The sequence below is a fragment of the Camelina sativa genome, chromosome 16 (assembly GCF_030686135.1).
Source record: "Camelina sativa cultivar CO46 ecotype springtype chromosome 16, ASM3068613v1".
NCBI classification, from domain to species: Eukaryota; Viridiplantae; Streptophyta; class Magnoliopsida; order Brassicales; family Brassicaceae; genus Camelina; species Camelina sativa.
In genome coordinates this window covers 2,309,598-2,328,882 of record NC_141895.1, presented here as the reverse complement: position 1 = coordinate 2,328,882, position 19,285 = coordinate 2,309,598, and the positions used below count along the sequence as shown (strand labels likewise).

At 37.5% G+C, this 19,285-nt stretch overlaps 3 protein-coding genes across 3 annotated transcripts; 2 read left to right on the top strand and 1 right to left on the bottom strand.

Moving 5' to 3' along the window:
* The first annotated feature begins 280 nt into the window (after window positions 1–280).
* LOC104753266 (putative callose synthase 6) lies at window positions 281–11,642 on the top strand. The gene is made up of 42 exons (XM_087492395.1): window positions 281–891; window positions 1,018–1,118; window positions 1,212–1,324; window positions 1,416–1,503; window positions 1,596–1,706; window positions 1,800–1,949; window positions 2,354–2,443; window positions 2,534–2,625; window positions 2,744–2,867; window positions 2,984–3,121; window positions 3,218–3,294; window positions 3,373–3,460; window positions 3,676–3,798; window positions 3,882–3,999; window positions 4,111–4,442; window positions 4,547–4,599; window positions 4,704–4,764; window positions 4,914–4,995; window positions 5,078–5,127; window positions 5,215–5,301; window positions 5,453–5,545; window positions 5,686–5,780; window positions 5,888–5,969; window positions 6,245–6,408; window positions 6,513–6,636; window positions 6,739–6,842; window positions 6,948–7,059; window positions 7,126–7,277; window positions 7,459–7,568; window positions 7,653–7,766; window positions 7,860–7,928; window positions 8,024–8,213; window positions 8,284–8,395; window positions 8,605–8,727; window positions 8,804–8,922; window positions 9,062–9,145; window positions 9,252–9,364; window positions 9,465–9,694; window positions 9,842–10,639; window positions 10,743–10,793; window positions 10,884–11,069; window positions 11,167–11,642. The coding sequence occupies exons 1-42, from the start codon at window positions 681–683 to the stop codon at window positions 11,410–11,412; spliced, it is 5,760 nt and encodes a 1,919-aa protein (XP_087348521.1). The 5' UTR covers window positions 281–680; the 3' UTR covers window positions 11,413–11,642.
* Window positions 11,643–12,205: 563 nt separating this feature from the next.
* Window positions 12,206–16,289, top strand: LOC104749429 (putative receptor-like protein kinase At2g42960). The gene is made up of 8 exons (XM_010471061.3): window positions 12,206–13,001; window positions 13,532–14,275; window positions 14,369–14,473; window positions 14,608–14,730; window positions 14,831–15,001; window positions 15,081–15,210; window positions 15,296–15,505; window positions 15,649–16,289. The coding sequence occupies exons 2-8, from the start codon at window positions 13,602–13,604 to the stop codon at window positions 15,778–15,780; spliced, it is 1,545 nt and encodes a 514-aa protein (XP_010469363.1). The 5' UTR covers window positions 12,206–13,001; window positions 13,532–13,601; the 3' UTR covers window positions 15,781–16,289.
* Window positions 16,177–19,275, bottom strand: LOC104749430 (ABC transporter C family member 10-like). The gene is made up of 10 exons (XM_087490717.1): window positions 19,143–19,275; window positions 18,979–19,065; window positions 18,321–18,896; window positions 18,071–18,235; window positions 17,674–17,968; window positions 17,387–17,601; window positions 17,001–17,306; window positions 16,851–16,914; window positions 16,522–16,761; window positions 16,177–16,434 (listed from the first exon to the last, which is right to left on the bottom strand). Exons 2-10 carry the CDS (start codon window positions 19,054–19,056, stop codon window positions 16,322–16,324), a joined length of 2,052 nt encoding a protein of 683 aa, XP_087346843.1. The 5' UTR covers window positions 19,057–19,065; window positions 19,143–19,275; the 3' UTR covers window positions 16,177–16,321.
* Window positions 19,276–19,285: the final 10 nt, after the last annotated feature.

Here is a 19,285-nt window from a genome sequence, read left to right as displayed (position 1 = left end):
ACGGTGTCGTATTGCTTCCTATTTCGAAAATTTATATAGCGCGAGACTCTTTGGTCAACGTAGCGCCATGTTTTTTAATTTGGATCACGAAACGGCGACGTGTTTGGGATGTTATTGTGAAATTGATGGATCTGGTAAACAAAAGGGAAATTTGAGATTACTCTAATAAAAAAATTCCGTTGAACAAAAAAAAAAAAAGGAAAATAATAAAACCCTGAAAAAAAGAAGAAGAAATTAGAAAATCCTTAAAAGAGCCGTTTGTGAACTTTTTGGGATATTTGTGTTGTGTGTTTTCGTCTTCCACTGTCACCTTCCTCGCTAAGCAAAAGACTAAGAGAGAGAGAGAGAGAGAGAGAGAGAAAAAAGCAAAAAGCGAGAGAAAGAAAAAAAAGAAAGATGAAAAAAGCTTAGACGGAGGAAGGAGCAAAAGCAGATAGATATATAAATATAGAATAAACCAATCTCTCGAAGGAAAGAAACCCTTTTTCGCCTTCTTTTATCAATCTCTCTTTTTTTGCTTTCCTAGAAAGTGTGTGTTGTGTGGTGGGTATATAAAGGCAGGAGATCAAATATGATAATCAATTACTTTGATTTCACGAAGACGAAGACGAAGCATCAATTATTATTGGAGGAGGAGGAGACGGTGGTAGTAATTGTTGTAGTTTCGATTCACGGCGGCTATGGAAGCTAGTTCGAGTGGAACTGCGGAGTTGCCGCGTTCTCTTTCACGGAGAGCTCCGTCTCGTGCCACTACTATGATGATTGATAGACCCAATGAAGATGCTAGCGCTATGGATAGCGAGCTTGTTCCTTCCTCTCTTGCTTCTATTGCTCCCATTCTTCGTGTTGCTAATGAAATCGAAAAGGATAATCCCCGAGTTGCTTATCTCTGTAAGTCTTTTTTTAATTCTTATTTGCTTACAGAGAATTAAGTCTCTGTTTGCTTTATAATGTTTCTATTATAAAGATAGATGCAGAGTTCTTAACATAACTGAGTATGGTTTTTTACTGCATCAGGCCGGTTTCATGCTTTTGAGAAGGCTCATAGGATGGATGCTACATCTAGTGGACGAGGTGTTCGTCAGTTCAAGACCTATCTGTTACATAGACTGGAGAAGGTATACACTTGCTTGGTGTAATCTTAAGTGGTAAACAAGATTTCCCCTTCTACTTGATCCTTCCATTTGTGCTCATGTATTCTATTTTTTTAGGAAGAAGAGGAAACAAAGCCTCAGCTGGCCAAGAACGATCCTAGAGAAATTCAGGCATATTACCAGAACTTCTATGAGAAATATATCAAAGAAGGAGAAACTTCAAGAAAACCGTGAGGCCTCTTTCCTACATCCTTCTGGCAAAAATTCAATAAGCGGTACTCTTTATGTTTCGATCTTTTGTTTTGTTTTTTTTGGCTCAAGGGAGGAGATGGCTAGGCTTTACCAAATTGCCTCGGTGTTGTATGATGTACTGAAGACTGTTGTACCTTCTCCAAAAGTGGATTACGAGGTTCGATTGATATGAGTATTTCAATTCCTGTAATAGTAGTTTGATTTGATTTGATTTGATTTGATTCCTGTTTCCTTCTTTTGTTATTATAGACCCGTAGATATGCTGAAGAAGTTGAAAGGAAAAGGGATAGATATGAGCACTACAATATTCTTCCTTTATATGCTGTTGGAACTAAACCTGCAATTGTGGAACTTCCTGAGGTGCGTTTTATTTCAGGATTTCTAAGTTAATATGCTAGAGAAATATTTACACTTGCTATTTTTCGTGTCATGTTATGTGCTGTGGCAAAATAGGTCAAGGCTGCATTCAGTGCTGTTCGTAATGTGCGCAATCTTCCTCGACGAAGAGTTCACTTGCCATCTAATGCTCCCAGTGAAATGCGCAAGGCTAGAACCAAACTTAATGACATACTTGAATGGCTTGCTTCTGAGTTCGGCTTTCAGGTAATCTGTCTTTATCTACTTTTATTTTCAGGTAACTCCTATTGTGGTTATCATGATTTGCTAGGCTCATGTAGTGTTTGCGTTTTTGTGACCCTTCTAAAACAAGTAAATTTTGTATCATACTTAGTTACTTACTAACACTATTCTGTAGACTGGTATATTGAGAAGCATACCACTAGCTTTTACAGTGTCCAAAATTAAATACAAGAGATAATCATGTCAACTCTGAGTAATCACATGAATCAAGTCTGACGTTGAGTGTCGCATGGTTAAGTTTCTTTCAGCAAATCTTCATATGGTTAGGCAATATTTACTTAGTTTTTCTTGCAATTCTTTTCTGCACCTTCTTTCTTATGCAAAGCGCTGTATATTCATTGTTGTTTCACTTCATTTGGTGATTAAAGAGAGGGAACGTGGCTAATCAGAGGGAGCACATAATACTGCTTCTTGCTAATGCTGATATTCGAAAGAGAAATGATGAAGAATATGATGAGGTGGGCATTGTTGTATGAAAGCTCTCGATATTTCTCCTACACATCTTCTTGTTACCCCTTATCGTTAGTAATGCTGTAAGTTTCTTGCAGTTGAAACCTAGCACAGTCACTGAGTTGATGGACAAAACTTTTAAAAGTTATTGCTCATGGTGTAAATATTTGCACTGTAAGTCTAATCTCAGGTATGTTATATTTTGATCGAGATTATGTGATAAGTACCAATATTTTTATTTTTGCATTATCTTCTTTTCTTTGGGGTCACATATCTGATGTTGGATGCTTCATCTTGATTCTTCAAAGGTTTCCGGACGTTTGTGATGAACAGCAGCTGCAGCTTATCTATATTTCCCTGTACCTTTTAATATGGGGTGAAGCCTCAAATGTTAGATTTATGCCCGAATGTATCTGCTATATTTTCCATAATGTAAGTTCTCTCAGTTCTAGAATTAAATGTGCATACTTTCCATAACTTTCTTCAGGTTCTGAAATCTGAGTAGTCTGAAATTCTTTTCTTGTCTGTGTTTTTTTGTTATTCTTAAGATGGCAAATGACGTCTATGGAATTCTGTTTAGCAATGTTGAAGCTGTAAGTGGTGAGACATATGAAACAGAAGAAGTTATTGATGAAGAATCGTTTTTGAGAAATGTTATAACTCCAATCTATCAGGTCATACGCAAGGTAAGTATATCAAGGTCATTAATGTTGTATTTTCTTATCAACAACTGTACAGTGTACACTGTATTTTGACTGAAAATGATTGTACTTACCTTGAAGGAAGCCAGAAGGAACAAGGGGGGCACAGCAAGCCATTCACAATGGAGAAATTATGATGATTTGAATGAATACTTTTGGTGACTGTCTTCACTATATTATTGACACATGCCTACTTGATCTAGTTTCTGACTGCCGCCATCTTTTTTTATTTAAAGGTCTAGGAAATGCTTCAAGATACGATGGCCTCTTGACCTTAAAGCAGACTTTTTCCTAAACTCTGACGAGATAACCCCACAGAACGAGGTATATTTAATTGGCTTCTGTAGCTGTAATCTTGGTTAAATTTAGTAAGGTACAAGACTTTGTAGTTGTTGATCACAGTCCTTCAAGGTGTTCCTTAAGTTGTAGTTCATATCAAGTTAGCGTAAAAAAATCCCAAAGTATGATAGATGAACAGATTGATCTCTCTGTAAGCCGTCCTGTTCAGAAACATGATCGTGTAGGTCTAAGTATTGCAGAGGCTGAATCAAGTCACTTACGGGAAAAGCAAGCCTAAGACCAACTTTGTTGAAGTCCGTACATTCTGGCACCTCTTCAGAGACTTTGATCGAATGTGGATATTTCTTGTCATGGCTTTTCAGGTAAATTTAGTGTTTTAAATGGATTGTGTTAGTTCTGAAAATTAAATAAGTTATATAATCAGACTTATTCTTATCATTTGTAGGCTATGGTAATAGTTGGATGGCATGGTTCTGGGTCCCTAGGCGATATCTTTGACAAAGATGTATTCAAAACGGTGTTAACTATTTTTATTACTTCGGCGTATCTGACTCTTTTACAAGGTTGTGATTCCTTTGTAATTTCTTGTTTATTAATTGACAAGTTTTTCTTATTCAATATCTAATTGTAATGGTGTTCCGTTTCCTCTTTTTCCCTCATGATTCTTTATATAGCTGCACTGGATATTATCCTTAATTTCAATGCCTGGAAGAATTTCAAGTTCTCCCAGATATTGCGGTACCTGCTGAAGTTCGCGGTAGCAGCTATGTGGGCAGTGCTACTTCCAATTGCTTACTCGAAGTCTGTCCAACGCCCAACTGGACTTGTAAAGTTCTTTAGCACTTGGACTGGGGACTGGAAGGATCAGTCTTTTTATACGTACGCTGTTTCATTTTATGTAATACCAAACATACTGGCAGCTGTGTTTTTCCTCGTTCCACCATTTCGGAGAGTCATGGAGTGTTCAGACATGCGAATTATCAAGGTTATAATGTGGTGGGCTCAGGCAAGTATTAAACTTTACTTGTCGTTCTTAAGTATACTGATATTCACTTTTTTTTTTCTTTTTCTTTTTGTGATCTTTGTTTTTTATGCTTTTCCATCTTGTAGCCAAAACTATATGTTGGAAGAGGTATGCATGAGGACATGTTCTCTCTCTTCAAGTGAGTAATTACCACATTTTCCACCATTATCTAACTTCATGGGTATTTCTTTTGAACTCTTATATACTAGCCTGTTCTCATATTGCCCAACTTAAAATGGTCAGGTATACCTCCTTCTGGATTATGCTACTGATCAGCAAGCTTGCTTTCAACTATTATGTGGAGGTCTGGTTTTTTGCCTTTATCTTACTTTCTTTAACTCACTTAGAGTTACTCCAATGTAGGCTATCTAGATACATAGTCTCTTCTGAAATGGAGTCTTCCTACTGTGGTTTTACTAAGCATTGATGACTATTATTTTATCTTGCAAACAGATACTACCCCTTATTACGCCAACAAAGATGATCATGAATTTTCACATTAAAAAGTACCAGTGGCATGAATTTTTCCCCCACGGTAAATTTTCAAGTTACCATCCTTTTTTGTTTGCAATCACATTTGGTTACACTTGCCTTTTCTAATTTATTATTTTATATAGCAAATAACAATATTGGAGTGGTTATTGCTATATGGGCTCCAATTGTACTGGTAAGTAGAAATCAAAGAGCTCCCAAGAAGAAAACAGATTTTGTTATATTATAGGTTACATATTTGCGTGTGTTATATTGTGAATAGGTTTACCTCATGGATACTCAAATATGGTATGCCATTTTTTCTACTTTGTTTGGAGGTATACATGGGGCCTTCAGTCATTTGGGAGAAGTAAGTGATTTTGTACCCTCAAATACCAAAAGAATAAACACTGTTGTTTACTGTGAAACCTAGTAGATGGGATTACCCTTTATGGAACTTCAAATGTAACTTTTTTTGGATATAGTGATTGTTACTTCTTGACACGTTTGGGTTTTCATAGATACGGACTCTTGGGATGTTGCGGTCTAGGTTTGAGTCAATACCAATCGCCTTCAGCCAAACCCTCATGCCATCAGAAGATGGAAAACATGCGGTACTGTGTTTTTTTATAGTTCAGTGTACTCAAATATCTCAGATTTATAAATAAGTACTTTGATAATTGTAGAAGAATAATGGATCACACTTTTCACTTCCCCTGTTTTGTCATTGATTGATTCTCACTGTGGAATACAGGATGACTTTGTGAACCAGAACAACATCAAAAATTTCTCCCAGGTGTGGAACGAGTTCATTTACTCTATGAGAAGCGAGGATAAGATCAGTGACAGGTAGGAGGACTCTCTTATTTTAGAAAACACTCTTGTCATTGTTATCCTGTTGTTCATTTTAGCAAAGCATATATGTCTAGTGACGTTTTATCTGTGATGTAACTCAGAGATAGGGATTTGCTGCTTGTACCATCTTCTTCGGGTGATGTGTCTTTAATCCAGTGGCCACCTTTCTTGCTTGCCAGTAAGGTAATAAATTGTTGGTGTTTTTGGAGGACTTCTTTCCATTCTAGAAGCAAATAATGATTCATTGGTCAAAATGCGTAATTTCCATCAAGGTCTAAAAAGTTCTATCACTGGATTATCTCATTCCCTTACTGAACCAGGCTGAATACGCATATGTGATTGTTTTAATCAGCACGGTTCATATTTTTCAAACTCCCTTCCAGCCATATATGCCAGTTCTTAGAAATTTGAACTCACCAAATTTGTTGACAGTAACTTAATGTTTTTAAACAATGTAGATTCCTATCGCTGTGAAAATGGCAAAAGATTTCAAGGGAAAAGAGGATGCTGAACTGTTTAGAAAGATTAAAAGCGATAGCTACATGAATTTTGCTGTTATTGAGAGTTATGAGACACTGAAGAAAATAATTTATGCTCTACTGGAAGATGAAGCAGATAGAAGGTATACCAGCTTCATGCTCTTTTTTTCACTGGTAAAATATACCTATCATATTATGCATTTTGAGCCCTGTTTCATAAACCATTTATTTTTTCTCTTTGAATTAGGGTCATGAATCAGGTGTTCTTAGAAGTGGACATGAGCATACAACAACAGAGATTCATATATGAATTCCGGATGAGTGGATTGCCGCTCCTTAATGATAAGCTGGAGAAGTTTCTAAGTATATTGGTAATATCAAAATATGTAGTCAACTCATAAAGTACATAAGGCCTTATACAGGAACTAATGTTTAAAACCTTTTTTGTGTGCTTACGTTCTTAATGTAAACAGTTAAGTGACTATGAAGACCAGGGTACATACAAGTCTCAGTTAATTAATGTCTTCCAGGATGTTATCGAAATAATCACTCAAGATCTCTTGGTTAATGGGCATGAGTAAGTATAGCAGATCCCTTCAGCAGATAGGAGATGCCTTATATTCCTAAAAACATATGTCATCAGAAGTAGTGTCTGACTTCCTCTCATGTATTCTTGTTGTAGAATTCTTGAAAGGGCTCGTGTTCAGTCTCCTGACATCAAAAATGAAAAAAAGGAACAGAGGTTTGAGAAAATTAACATTCACCTCGTACGGGATAGATGCTGGCGGGAAAAGGTAACTCTTCATGCGAATAATTTTGTGTGTAATTCATCTTGCTTGACGTCTGACTCTTGTTTGTAGGTTATTCGGCTTCATTTGCTCTTGTCGGTCAAAGAATCTGCAATAAATGTTCCTCAAAACTTGGACGCCCGCCGCCGTATTACTTTCTTTGCTAATTCTCTGTTCATGAATATGCCTAATGCTCCAAAAATACGAGATATGCTATCTTTCAGGTGAAGTACCAATCCTTTTGTCTTTATTTGATGGGTTTAGTGGTTTTACCCTTGACTACGTACTGGATATTAGTCACCTGATGAAGTCCTTGTGATTTGTTTACAATATCTTTTATTTACCAGTTTATGTTTATAGTCAACCTTTTTGTATCTGAGTTATACCCCTTTTATTCATGTTCAGTGTTTTAACTCCTTATTACAAAGAAGATGTTCTATATTCAGAGGAGGACCTTAACAAAGAAAATGAAGATGGGATCTCCATACTGTTCTACCTACAAAAGATTTATCCTGGTACGTTCTTGATTCTTATCAGGACCAGCGGTATTTTCTTATACATACATTCAAGTTTGCTGAGTTGATCTTTACGTGAACTAGATGAGTGGACCAATTTCTTGGATCGCGTAAATAATCCTAAGCTTACTGAGAAAGACAAGTCAGAGTTCCTTCGAGAGTGGGTATCCTACAGAGGTCAGACGCTAGCCAGAACAGGTAAAAATGATTACAGTGAAAATCATAATTGTTCATGGATATTACCTTGTCTTTATGCATATTCATCTGTGTTTCGCTGATTATGTCTGCCAGTTAGGGGTATGATGTACTATAGGCAGGCACTGGAGCTTCAATGCTACCAGGAAGTTGCAGGGGAACAAGGTTTGTAATTTTTGAGCCAGTAACTTGAATGCTTCTTTCAATGCTTTTGGAACCAAAACCTGAGATTCTTAGTTTACTATCTCTACTTCTTGCAGCCGAGTTTAGTGTCTTTCGGGCCATGGCATCCAATGATGATAATCAGAAGGCTTTCCTGGAACGTGCCAAAGCTCTTGCAGATCTGAAGTTCACTTATGTTGTTTCTTGTCAGGTCTACGGAAATCAGAAAAAGTCCAGTGACACCCACAACCGTAGTTGCTACACGAATATTCTGCAGCTCATGCTGAAGTAAGTTAAATTTAGATAGATTTTGATGAAATATCATGATATATTTGTCTAACGTTGTCATTTTTTATAGGTATCCATCATTACGGGTTGCTTATGTAGATGAGAGGGAGGAGACAGCAGATGCAAAATCTCCAAAGGTCTTTTACTCTGTACTCCTAAAAGGAGGCGACAAGTTTGATGAGGTACAAGGATTTCCCGGCAATTTGGTTGACTTTACTAGAGGGGATGCATGTACTCTATAATGATTTTACTGATCAAACTATGCTTAGATTGTACCTCAATTCCTAATAAATTTGATTCTCCGCTTTTTTTATCAGTGTTGTTTTCCATTATGCAGATTAGATTTCTATACATTTCATCATTCGTAACGTGAATGGTCTTTCATTATTAGGAAATTTACCGCATCAAGCTTCCTGGTCCTCCAGCTGAGATAGGTGAAGGAAAACCTGAAAATCAAAATCATGCTATCATATTTACACGTGGTGAAGCACTACAAACTATAGATATGAATCAAGTATGTATTTTTCTTCATTCTCATAAGTCACAACCATAAATCGAATGTCACGTCCTCATGGTTAGTCTCCGTGCAGGACAATTACTTTGAAGAAGCTTTCAAACTAAGAAATGTGTTGGAGGAATTCAATAAGGAGCGTGTTGGCAGACGTAAGCCAACGATTTTGGGTCTCCGAGAACATATATTTACTGGAAGGTACACCCACCTTGCAAGATATCAGTTTATAAACATTTCAAATGAAAGAAGTATTATAATTTTATTTCTGCTTTAGAAATAAGATTGACTAGCAACTAAGTATTGGCATATTCTTACTTTTTTCCCTCTCTTGGTATAGTGTTTCGTCATTGGCTTGGTTCATGTCCAATCAGGAGAGTAGTTTTGTGACCATTGGCCAAAGAATTTTGGCAAACCCTCTGAGGTATTTTTCTTCACAACTTAAACTTTTTCATCTACTAACTCTTGATTTACTTAGTTGTATCCTTCTTGACTTGCTTGTTTAACTCGTTTCTTCTTTATGGGTGCAGGGTCCGTTTCCATTATGGCCATCCTGACATATTTGACAGAATCTTTCACATAACAAGGGGCGGTGTGAGCAAAGCTTCCAAAGTAATAAATTTGAGTGAGGATATATTCGGAGGTAATGGCTTCTTTGTTCTCTACATGTTAATAATTCTGCGTTGATAGTTCGTTCGAAGCAAAACTAAAGCAGCTGTTAATTTGTTTGTCAATGTATATAGGCTTCAATTCAACTCTCCGTGGGGGATATGTTACACATCACGAGTATATCCAAGTTGGAAAGGGACGGGATGTGGGATTGAACCCAATCTCAATTTTTGAAGCTAAAGTAGCAAATGGTAACGGGGAACAAACGTTAAGCCGTGATGTTTACCGTTTGGGGCATCGGTTTGACTTTTACAGGATGCTCTCATTCTATTTTACGACCATTGGATTCTATTTTAGTAGCATGGTATGCTCCATTTTTTTTATCTCAAGTTTGCTTATTTTCTTTTTATGAGTTTAATTGATATTGGTATATATATGTTATACTTTATGCATCCCACTTTCTACTTAAGTGATCAACATGGCTAAAGGTTATGACTTGTGCTTTTTTCAGCTCACAGTGCTTACTGTATATGCATTCCTGTATGGACGTATGTACATGGTTATGAGTGGATTGGAGAAAGAGATTATGCGACTCGCAACGCCAAATCAACTTGCGGCTCTTGAGCAGGCTCTGGCTACTCAGTCCATATTTCAGCTAGGTTTCTTGATGGTGCTACCGATGGTAATGGAAATTGGCTTGGAACACGGATTTCGCACTGCTATTGTCGACTTTTTTATAATGCAGCTGCAGCTAGCCTCTGTATTCTTTACATTCCAGCTTGGGACAAAATCACATTATTACGGGAGAACAATTTTACATGGTGGTTCCAAATATAGACCGACAGGGCGTGGATTTGTTGTTTTCCATGCGAAATTTGCGGAAAACTACAGGTTATACTCGAGAAGTCACTTTGTGAAGGGATTAGAGCTGCTTGCATTGCTATCTGTTTATCAAGTCTATGGGAGTTCATACCGGAGTTCAAGCCTTTATCTGTATATCACAGTCTCGATGTGGTTCATGGTTGGCTCGTGGTTGTTCGCACCGTTTATATTTAACCCTTCAGGTTTTGAGTGGCAAAAGACGGTTGACGATTGGACTGATTGGAAACGGTGGCTTGGAGATCGTGGTGGTATAGGCATCCCGGTTGAAAAGAGTTGGGAATCGTGGTGGAATTTAGAGCAAGAACACCTCAAACATACAAATATTAGAGGGAGAGTTATGGAAATCGCACTTGCTCTCCGCTTTTTCATATATCAATACGGAATTGTTTACCAGCTCAATATCTCTCAGAACAGCAAGAGCTTTTTGGTAAAAATGTTCATCACTTTTCTTGCAACTTTCGGTTTTTAATGTCAGATTATGGGTCTGTGATCCTATAACCTCAAATCTCTTTCTTACTTCCTCTTTGTAGGTTTATGGGCTCTCTTGGGTGGTCTTGCTCACATCATTACTTGTTCTAAAGGTTTCACAAATCCTTCATTCTTTACACATATGATCATGAATCGCTCATATAACCTTTACTCACTTGAGTTTGATCCTTTCTGAATGTCAGATGGTATCTATGGGCAGACGAAGATTTGGTACGGATTTTCAGCTAATGTTCAGGATTCTGAAAGCACTTCTCTTCCTCGGCTTCTTGTCAGTCATGACTATATTATTTGTAGTGTGCCAACTCAAACTCACCGATCTCTTTGCTTCCATTCTTGCTTTTCTTCCAACCGGGTGGGCGATTCTTCTGGTAAATAATAGCCATCAAACCCCCCCTTCAGAATCATACTATCCACACTTGCATCATGTTCTTTAAACAACGATTGGTTTTTATATTTATTTTTCAGATTGGGCAAGTACTGAGGTCGCCAATCAAAGCCTTAGGGATTTGGGACTCGGTGAAAGAGTTAGGAAGAGCATATGAAAAGATAATGGGACTTGTAATCTTTGCACCAATCGCTGTTCTGTCTTGGTTCCCTATCGTTTCCGAGTTCCAAGCTCGTCTGCTTTTCAATCAAGCGTTTAGCAGAGGCCTTCAGATCTCCATGATCCTTGCTGGTCGGAAAGACAAAGCAACTTCGTCGCACAAGTAACCATGAATATTCTCTGTTTCCTGGTTTCTTGTGGCTTAAGCAATATCCTTTTTTTCATAGAACGGTGTCGTTTATAGTAGTTGAGTAGTTTGTCTATATTAAGTTGAGTTATACTTATAGGGATGATAGTAGTTTCGTTGGGGTTGGACACCTCACACACTCATCACACTCATGTGTTGTTATCACGATGATTTTGACATATGCTCTTTAATTATAGCTCAATTGATTTCTTTTGGTTGTTGATTTAATATTACAATAATTGCGGGAAAAGTCGATGAAAAAAATATTTTAATTAGACCCTAAATTCTTGAATGCACATCACCATGAAAATTTCATGATTCGTTTTGACTTGTTTATGGATATGATTATAATAGTAATTAATACATCTTCTTCTTCTAGTTATTATTGCTCGACACACCAATTTAATGTCCGAGGCATATATGATGAAACTTCAATTTCTTTATTCTTTGGCTTTGTCTTGCATGTGATAAAAGATTGTATTGTATAAAGAGATAAAAACAAAATAATAAAAATAATGCTACACTTAGCCAGGAAAAAGGGGATCCATTGAAAAGCAATTCTATAAAAAAAAAACAAACAAAAAAAAAATCATAAAGCAGACAATGTGCTCTAAGTGTGAGTTAATTTTTTTTTTAACTGAGCCCTCCTAAGTAAAAAAAATCAAACTTAAAATCGAGAAAATATCTTTATTACAATATTAGAAACTTATTAGACTCCAATAAAGAGTATTTTCTTGTTTTTTTAAGATCAAATTAGTTTCTATATTGAAGTCAAACAAGAAGTTTATTGAACTGAGCAAATGAGAAGATAAGACCAAAATTTACAAAGCCTGCATCTAAGAATTCTCTCTTTTGTACTTTCCCTAGCTGATCTCTCTATCCACTTCAGTTTTTTTCTACAATTTTAATTTCTTTTCAACCTTCTAAATAATTTTTTTTTTTTTTGGCAATAGAAAAATAGTTGTTGTAATTATTATTTATATGATGATCCAGCTATAAATGACACAGTTGCCAAAGTTCACCATCTTTGCTTTCCCTTCACTGCTCTCTCTCACTGCTCTCTCTCTCTCTTCTCTTTCTTGATATTGTTTTCCTCAAATTGCAAATCAAAGCTTTCTTTCCAGCTTTAGAACACACACACTCTCTCTCTCTCACTCTCTCACCAACAAATCTCACCCAACTTTTTTTTTCTTCCCTCTTTTAACCCTTGCAGCTCCACTACTAAAATCCTAAAATCTACAAACCCTAACTCTCTCTCTTGAATCCTCCTTACATACATTATTCAATAGTTGAGAGTAAAAAGTTTCAATCTTTCTTCTGATTCCTTGTTGGAATTTACCTAAAACCGAGTTCTTCTCCTTTCTTTCTGGGGTTTTATTTGGTGGGCTGGAGAGAAACTTCAATTGCAATTTTCAATCATTAATTAAGCAGCATATATGCTAATTGCCTTGTCTTCTTTATTTCACTTTCTCTTTGGTTTGCTTCAAAATCAAAGCAAAGCGGAAACCTTTGTGCCGAAGATAGATAATAAATCGAAAAGGCAAGAACTTTAGTCGCCAACATTCTAAGGTAACATTCATGGAACTCAACTCACAAAAAAAAAGAACTGCTTTTTTTTTTCTTTTCCCGGTAGCATTTATATGATTCTTCTGTGATAATGTCTCTTGCTTCAATCGTAAGTGATTCCTTTCCAATGAGGTTTCCCTTTTTTTTTTTTTGTTTATTGTCTTCAAGTTTTGTTTTGGTGACAAATGTTGGGAAAGTTAATGCACATAACTTGTTTGTTGATATGCCGCAATTTATTGCTGAAATTGCGCGTGCTTTTTTTGAATCCTGTTTCTTCTTCTTCTACTATGTTGTGTCAGCTTTTTTTGGTCGAACTGGTTAATGTAAACTTCTGAGTCGGCAGCTTTACTTACCAATTTTTAGATTCTTTCATTTGTCCAAGAATCCTTTTTTTTTTTTTTTAGAAGAAGAAGGAAAAAAAACTCTTCCTTTTTGCTTGTAAGATTTGTGAAAGTCAGAGATGTCTTCTTCTTAGTCCTCTTGATGTATGTATGAATAGGTTTTTAAAAGTTGATTGTTTTCTTGTTTACTAGGTGGGAATTGTGAAGTTGTGAGCAAAGGGGAAGACAAATTGTGACCGTATATACAGAGGAAACCAAAGATATGTCTTCTGAGAGTTCTTTGAGTGCTGGAATGTCTAAGAAAGTCTCGTTTTTAGGTTTGACGGGTATGAAACTGTGGGTATTGATTTGTTTGGTAGTTTGCACATTTGTAGTTTTGGTTCTCTGTATCCTCTCTCTATGGATTGCATTCCGACGAAAATCACGGAGATCATCTCACAAGCTGTTACCTTTCAGTCAAATACCACACGTGGCCAAAGATATCAGGGTTGATGATAGAGTTGGTGGGTTTCAAAATCATAATGAAGATTTGGGTTTCACAACTGCTGACAAATCTAGTGACAGAAACTCGGGAAAGATGATGTCTTACTTGGGAAGAACCAAGTCTAGTGATAATGATAGTATAAGTCAATGTAGCTCTGTGCATCATCATGAAAGAGCTTGTAGTTCTCACTCCGGTGAAGAAGGAAGCTTTGGAAACGCTTGGAGACAAGCTTCCCTTTCGCAGGGTGGACTTGTAACAGCATCTCCTTTGGTTGGTTTGCCAGAGATATCTCATCTTGGTTGGGGACACTGGTTTACTCTTCGGGATCTTCAGCTAGCCACCAACCGTTTTTCTCCTGAAAATGTAATCGGTGAGGGTGGTTATGGAGTAGTTTATAAGGGTAGACTCATTAACGGTAATGATGTTGCTGTAAAGAAGCTTCTCAACAATCTGTAAGTTTTTGTTTGGGGTTGTTAAAGCTTTGTGAACCCTGTATTGGATTCCTTTTTACTTGTTTAGTAATCGTTTCAGAATTTTGTCTCTAGGGGACAGGCTGAGAAGGAGTTCCGGGTTGAAGTTGAGGCTATTGGTCATGTACGGCACAAGAACCTTGTAAGGCTTCTAGGATATTGCATAGAGGGTGTTAATAGGTGAGTCTTGCTTGCTTCTTATCAGCCTGAATATGCTACTAATCATTAATTACAGCCAAATGAATAACCGTTAATGCTCTGAGTACTGAGTAGAACTACGCCCTTGAACCAATTTTTATTTGGACGTATTGCAGGATGCTTGTTTATGAGTATGTGAATAGTGGTAACTTAGAACAATGGTTACATGGAGCCTTGGGGAAAGATAGTACTCTCACTTGGGAGGCCCGCATGAAGATTCTTGTCGGTACTGCACAAGCGTAAGTTGCTTAAACTGTCGACTGTTGTTGGGCCTCTTACTTGAAGTTTAAATTATAACTTATTGATATGAATTGACATGCTCTGCACTACAATTCACAGGCTAGCCTATTTGCATGAAGCAATAGAACCAAAAGTAGTCCACAGAGACATTAAAGCAAGCAATATCCTGATTGATGATGACTTCAGTGCAAAGCTTTCCGATTTTGGGTTAGCTAAGCTCTTAGACTCGGGTGAGAGTCACATTACAACTAGAGTCATGGGAACCTTTGGGTAAGTCTGAAATATGTACCCTCTTTATCGATGATGGGTTTATTTTTCATCTATTAAACCTCATGTGTATCTGCTTCAGCTATGTAGCACCCGAATATGCCAATACAGGTCTATTGAATGAGAAGAGCGACATTTATAGCTTTGGTGTCCTACTTCTAGAAACTATAACTGGAAGAGATCCAGTTGACTATGAACGTCCAGCTAATGAGGTAAGCTAATATGTCTGCGTTGTCAATGTATCCAGGAGTTATGAATATGTTAATTTGGTGTTGAAACATGCTTTCTTGTTGGCAGGTGAATCTGGTTGAATGGCTAAAGATGATGGTTGGAACAAGAAGAGCTGAAGAAGTTGCTGATCCAAGAATTGAGCCCAAACCCGCTACACGTGCTCTGAAACGTGCACTTCTTGTTGCCCTGAGATGTGTGGATCCCGAAGCAGAGAAACGACCTAAAATGAGCCAGGTTGTGCGGATGCTTGAATCCGATGAGCACCCTTTTCGTGAGGTATGTATACTTAGTTCACCGCTTTTAGACGAATTCTATGGAAATATTCAACTTTGTCATACTGTAACAAGTGATGGTTCAGTTCTACAGCAATATTTATGTGTTTTGTACATATATCAATAAACTAGTATGTTTTTTTGCAGGAGCGAAGGAACAGAAGGAGTAGAACGGCGAGTATGGATATTGTCGAGACCACAGAGGAATCAGCTGACACAAGCAAACGGCCTGGTCACTCAGAGAACCACACTACAGAACCTGAGAAGACTCGTGTATAGAAATTATGTCGCAGACCCAGTGAAAAACTCAGCTAAGTAACTTCACACCCTCAAATGCTCTACTAATTGATGATGCATGAGTTTTTTTATGCTTGTCAAGAAACAAAACAAATCGGGTTAAAGAAGACTTCTATCCCAGTTCAGATCAAAAGAGCTGTTCCAGTTATTTCTAACATCCCTCCAGGTATCTAATGATGCAATCTTGGGAGCCAATATTTTTATGATTGAGGAGCATTTGTCTCTTGATCTCTGTGATTTTTGGTTCTTCTACAGTCTTAGCCAGAGTACATTTGTTGTTGTACTATGAATTGAATTAATATGTCATCCTCTCTCTCTTGATTGGGACATGTATATAATCATGTTGTGAGTCTTGTGACAGATGTGAGAGCATTACTGTTTTTGCAAGAAAGAAACGAAGAGGCCCTTCTTTATCGTAGCTTTTGATGTATAAATTATTGTGTTATCATATTTTTATTCAAGAATATATGAAACAATTACAGTTTTTTTTTTTTCTAAGATCGCCTATTACATTCTCCATACTTTAGCGTGAGTCAGCCGAGTTGTAGTGAGACCAATACTCTTTCACAAGCTTCCCAAACAAAGAGTTTTCATCCTTCATCAACTTCATTGGTTCATCATACTCCACAATTCGCCCTAGAATTCAATCAAAACCCATCAAATATCTTATCAAACAGATTCTGAGAAAGAAATTAAGATGATGCAAATACAACCAACACTTACCGTCGCTTATGGAGAGAACCATTGTACAATCCATAACGGTAGGGATACGGTGAGCAACTGTAATGACGGTACAATCTGCAAATTCATGCCGGATTGTTTTCTGAAGTATCAAATCTGTTGCATTATCTATTGATGCTGTGGCTTCGTCGAGGACTAATACTCTGCTTCTTCTCAATACTGCTCTCCCCAAACAGAACAACTGTCTCTGTCCCATGCTCCAGTTTGATCCATCTTCCACAACTATCAAAACAATAACCCAACTTTGAGCCGCACAAAACATCTACCTAAACAGAACAACTGTCTCTTTAAATGAAACTCAGATTTGTTACCTAATGAATCTAAGCCGTTTTCTTTTTCTTGAACCACCTCTCTTAGTTGACACTTTCCAAGAACCTGCATTTGAAAAATGGTCTTCTTTTTTGGGGCAAGTTCTTCATAAGATCCATAGTTTTTAAAATTGTTTATTAAGTTAGACATACCTCCCAAATCTCAGCATCTGAATGCTGACACAAAGGATCCATATTAAATCTCACTGTTCCATTGAACAGAGTTGGATCTTGAGGTATAATCCCAAATCTTGATCTCAGATCATGAACTCCGATTCTGGAGATGTCAATACCGTCGACAACGATCTTTCCTCCAACAGGTTCAACAAGTCTGAACAGAGCACTGATCAGAGTTGTCTTTCCGCTACCAGTACGACCAACAATTCCAATCTTGTGCCCTCCTTCAAATGTGCAGCTGATTCCTTTTAATACCAATGGTGATTCTCGTCTGTATCTTATCTGTATATATGAACATTATAAGATTAGCAAACTCTCATTTTCTCGACCAGGTAGTGAAACTGTGTGTTAATCAAACTTACCTGCAAATCAGAGATTTCGACTTGGCCTGTGACCGGCCAATTAACCGGTGGTCGAGTCTCTTCTATTACTTCAGGAGCCTCAGGTGTTAAATTTGTGTACTGCTTAAGCCTCTCAACCGAAATGATCCAGTTAGCTAAGTAGCACTGGTTCTGTACGGAGTAAACAAGTCCCATATTCAATGACAAACCGTAAGATAGCGCCATACCGATGAACCCTGCCACAAGAAATAAACACCATCAGTGAATCACATCTCAAGGAACTTCTATTTTCAGTGATGATGACTCACCAGAGCTAAATGTTCCTGTAGGAAGCAACACCATGCAGAAAGCAGTGGAAGCAAGAACAATAGCGCTGACGGTTTCAAGCCGCTGGATCAGCCATTCATTAGCTGCAAAGCTGTGAAAGAAAGGACTAGCATTTGTATCGATGAGTGTGAGACTTTTCTTGAAAAACCTCTCTTCTTCATCAAATGCCCTTATTGTTATTGCTCCTGCTACTGATTCTGCTAAATGATTCGCCACATAAGATCTTGTCGTGCCATTGATCCGCATCAACTCTTTCGCTGTTTGGAAGTAGTACTTCTGTAAACCGATCGAACGAAAAGAAAAACAAAAAATCCTGTTGGTTTGTTTTCAAGAAACATACAAGATCTATTAAGAGTAGTTCAAGAAAAAGAATCTGACCTGTAAACGAAATGCTAGATAAACCATGGGAACAGACACGAACAAGACTTGCCAAGTAACAATAGCTAACACTCCAAGACTACAACCTGTGTTTACTGTAGATGCAACCACAAAGATCAGACCGAAAGGCACGTCAAGATCTACAATGCTCAAGTCAGATGAGACCTGCAAATCCCAAGAAATTACAGTTAACGAAGTTGAATCTACCAGACAATAAACAGAATTATTCATCAAGTTCATTAGCATTTACCCTGCTAAGAATCCTTCCAAGAGGTGTAGAGTCATAAAATGACATAGGAGCTCTAAAAAGAGAGTTAAGAAGCTGAGAAAACAAAGAAGCTGATGACTTCATGCACATAATCACGACACAGATAGATCTAACCATCAAGCAGAGAACTGAGCACAACCCAATCAACAAGTAGACCAAGATCAACTTCAAAGTGCTAACTTGGGGGTTATCTACGTTTGCAGCCATCCAAGAGTTCTGAAGAATCTGTCCGACTGCAAATGTGACCTGAGATAAGCTCGCGATGAAGAAGAATATGTAACCTTTGTTCTGATTCATGTACTGTATGTACGGTCTCAACCCCGTGTCTCCCTTCTCTCGCTCTTCCTGTTTGATCAAACGACTCGGTTTCAAGACCTTGGATTGAGAAGAAAGAACTCTGTTGATTTCCTTCACCGGTTTGCTAGGGCTGTCTACTGTCAACACTCTTTCGGAACCAGCTGTTTCTCTGTGAGCGTTCACTAGATCTTGAAAGTCTCCGCTTCTAGCTAGGAGTTCTTGGTATGTATCGGCTTCAATGATTTCTCCATCTGACATTAACTAGAGAAAGAAAGAAGTACAATAAGGCTTATGAAACATAACAACAACCAACGAATCAATTCTGATTTCAAGATCAAGTTACCAAGACAGAATCAAAAGCAGGCAAGAAATCAACTTGATGTGTAACCAATAACACAGCTTTTCCCGCGAGAGCGTCCATAACATATTCCTGAAAAATCACGCTCATTTAGCTTAAGTGTTTCCAAGAAAATGACAATGAGAAGATTCTATATAGTAAATAATTACTTGGAACAAACTCGAAGCAGTGTGTGCATCAACGGCACTGAATGGATCATCAAGAAGATATATATCTGCATCTTGGTAAAGTGCACGAGCGAGTTGAATCCTCTGTTTCTGTCCTCCACTTAAATTTACACCTCTTTCACCAA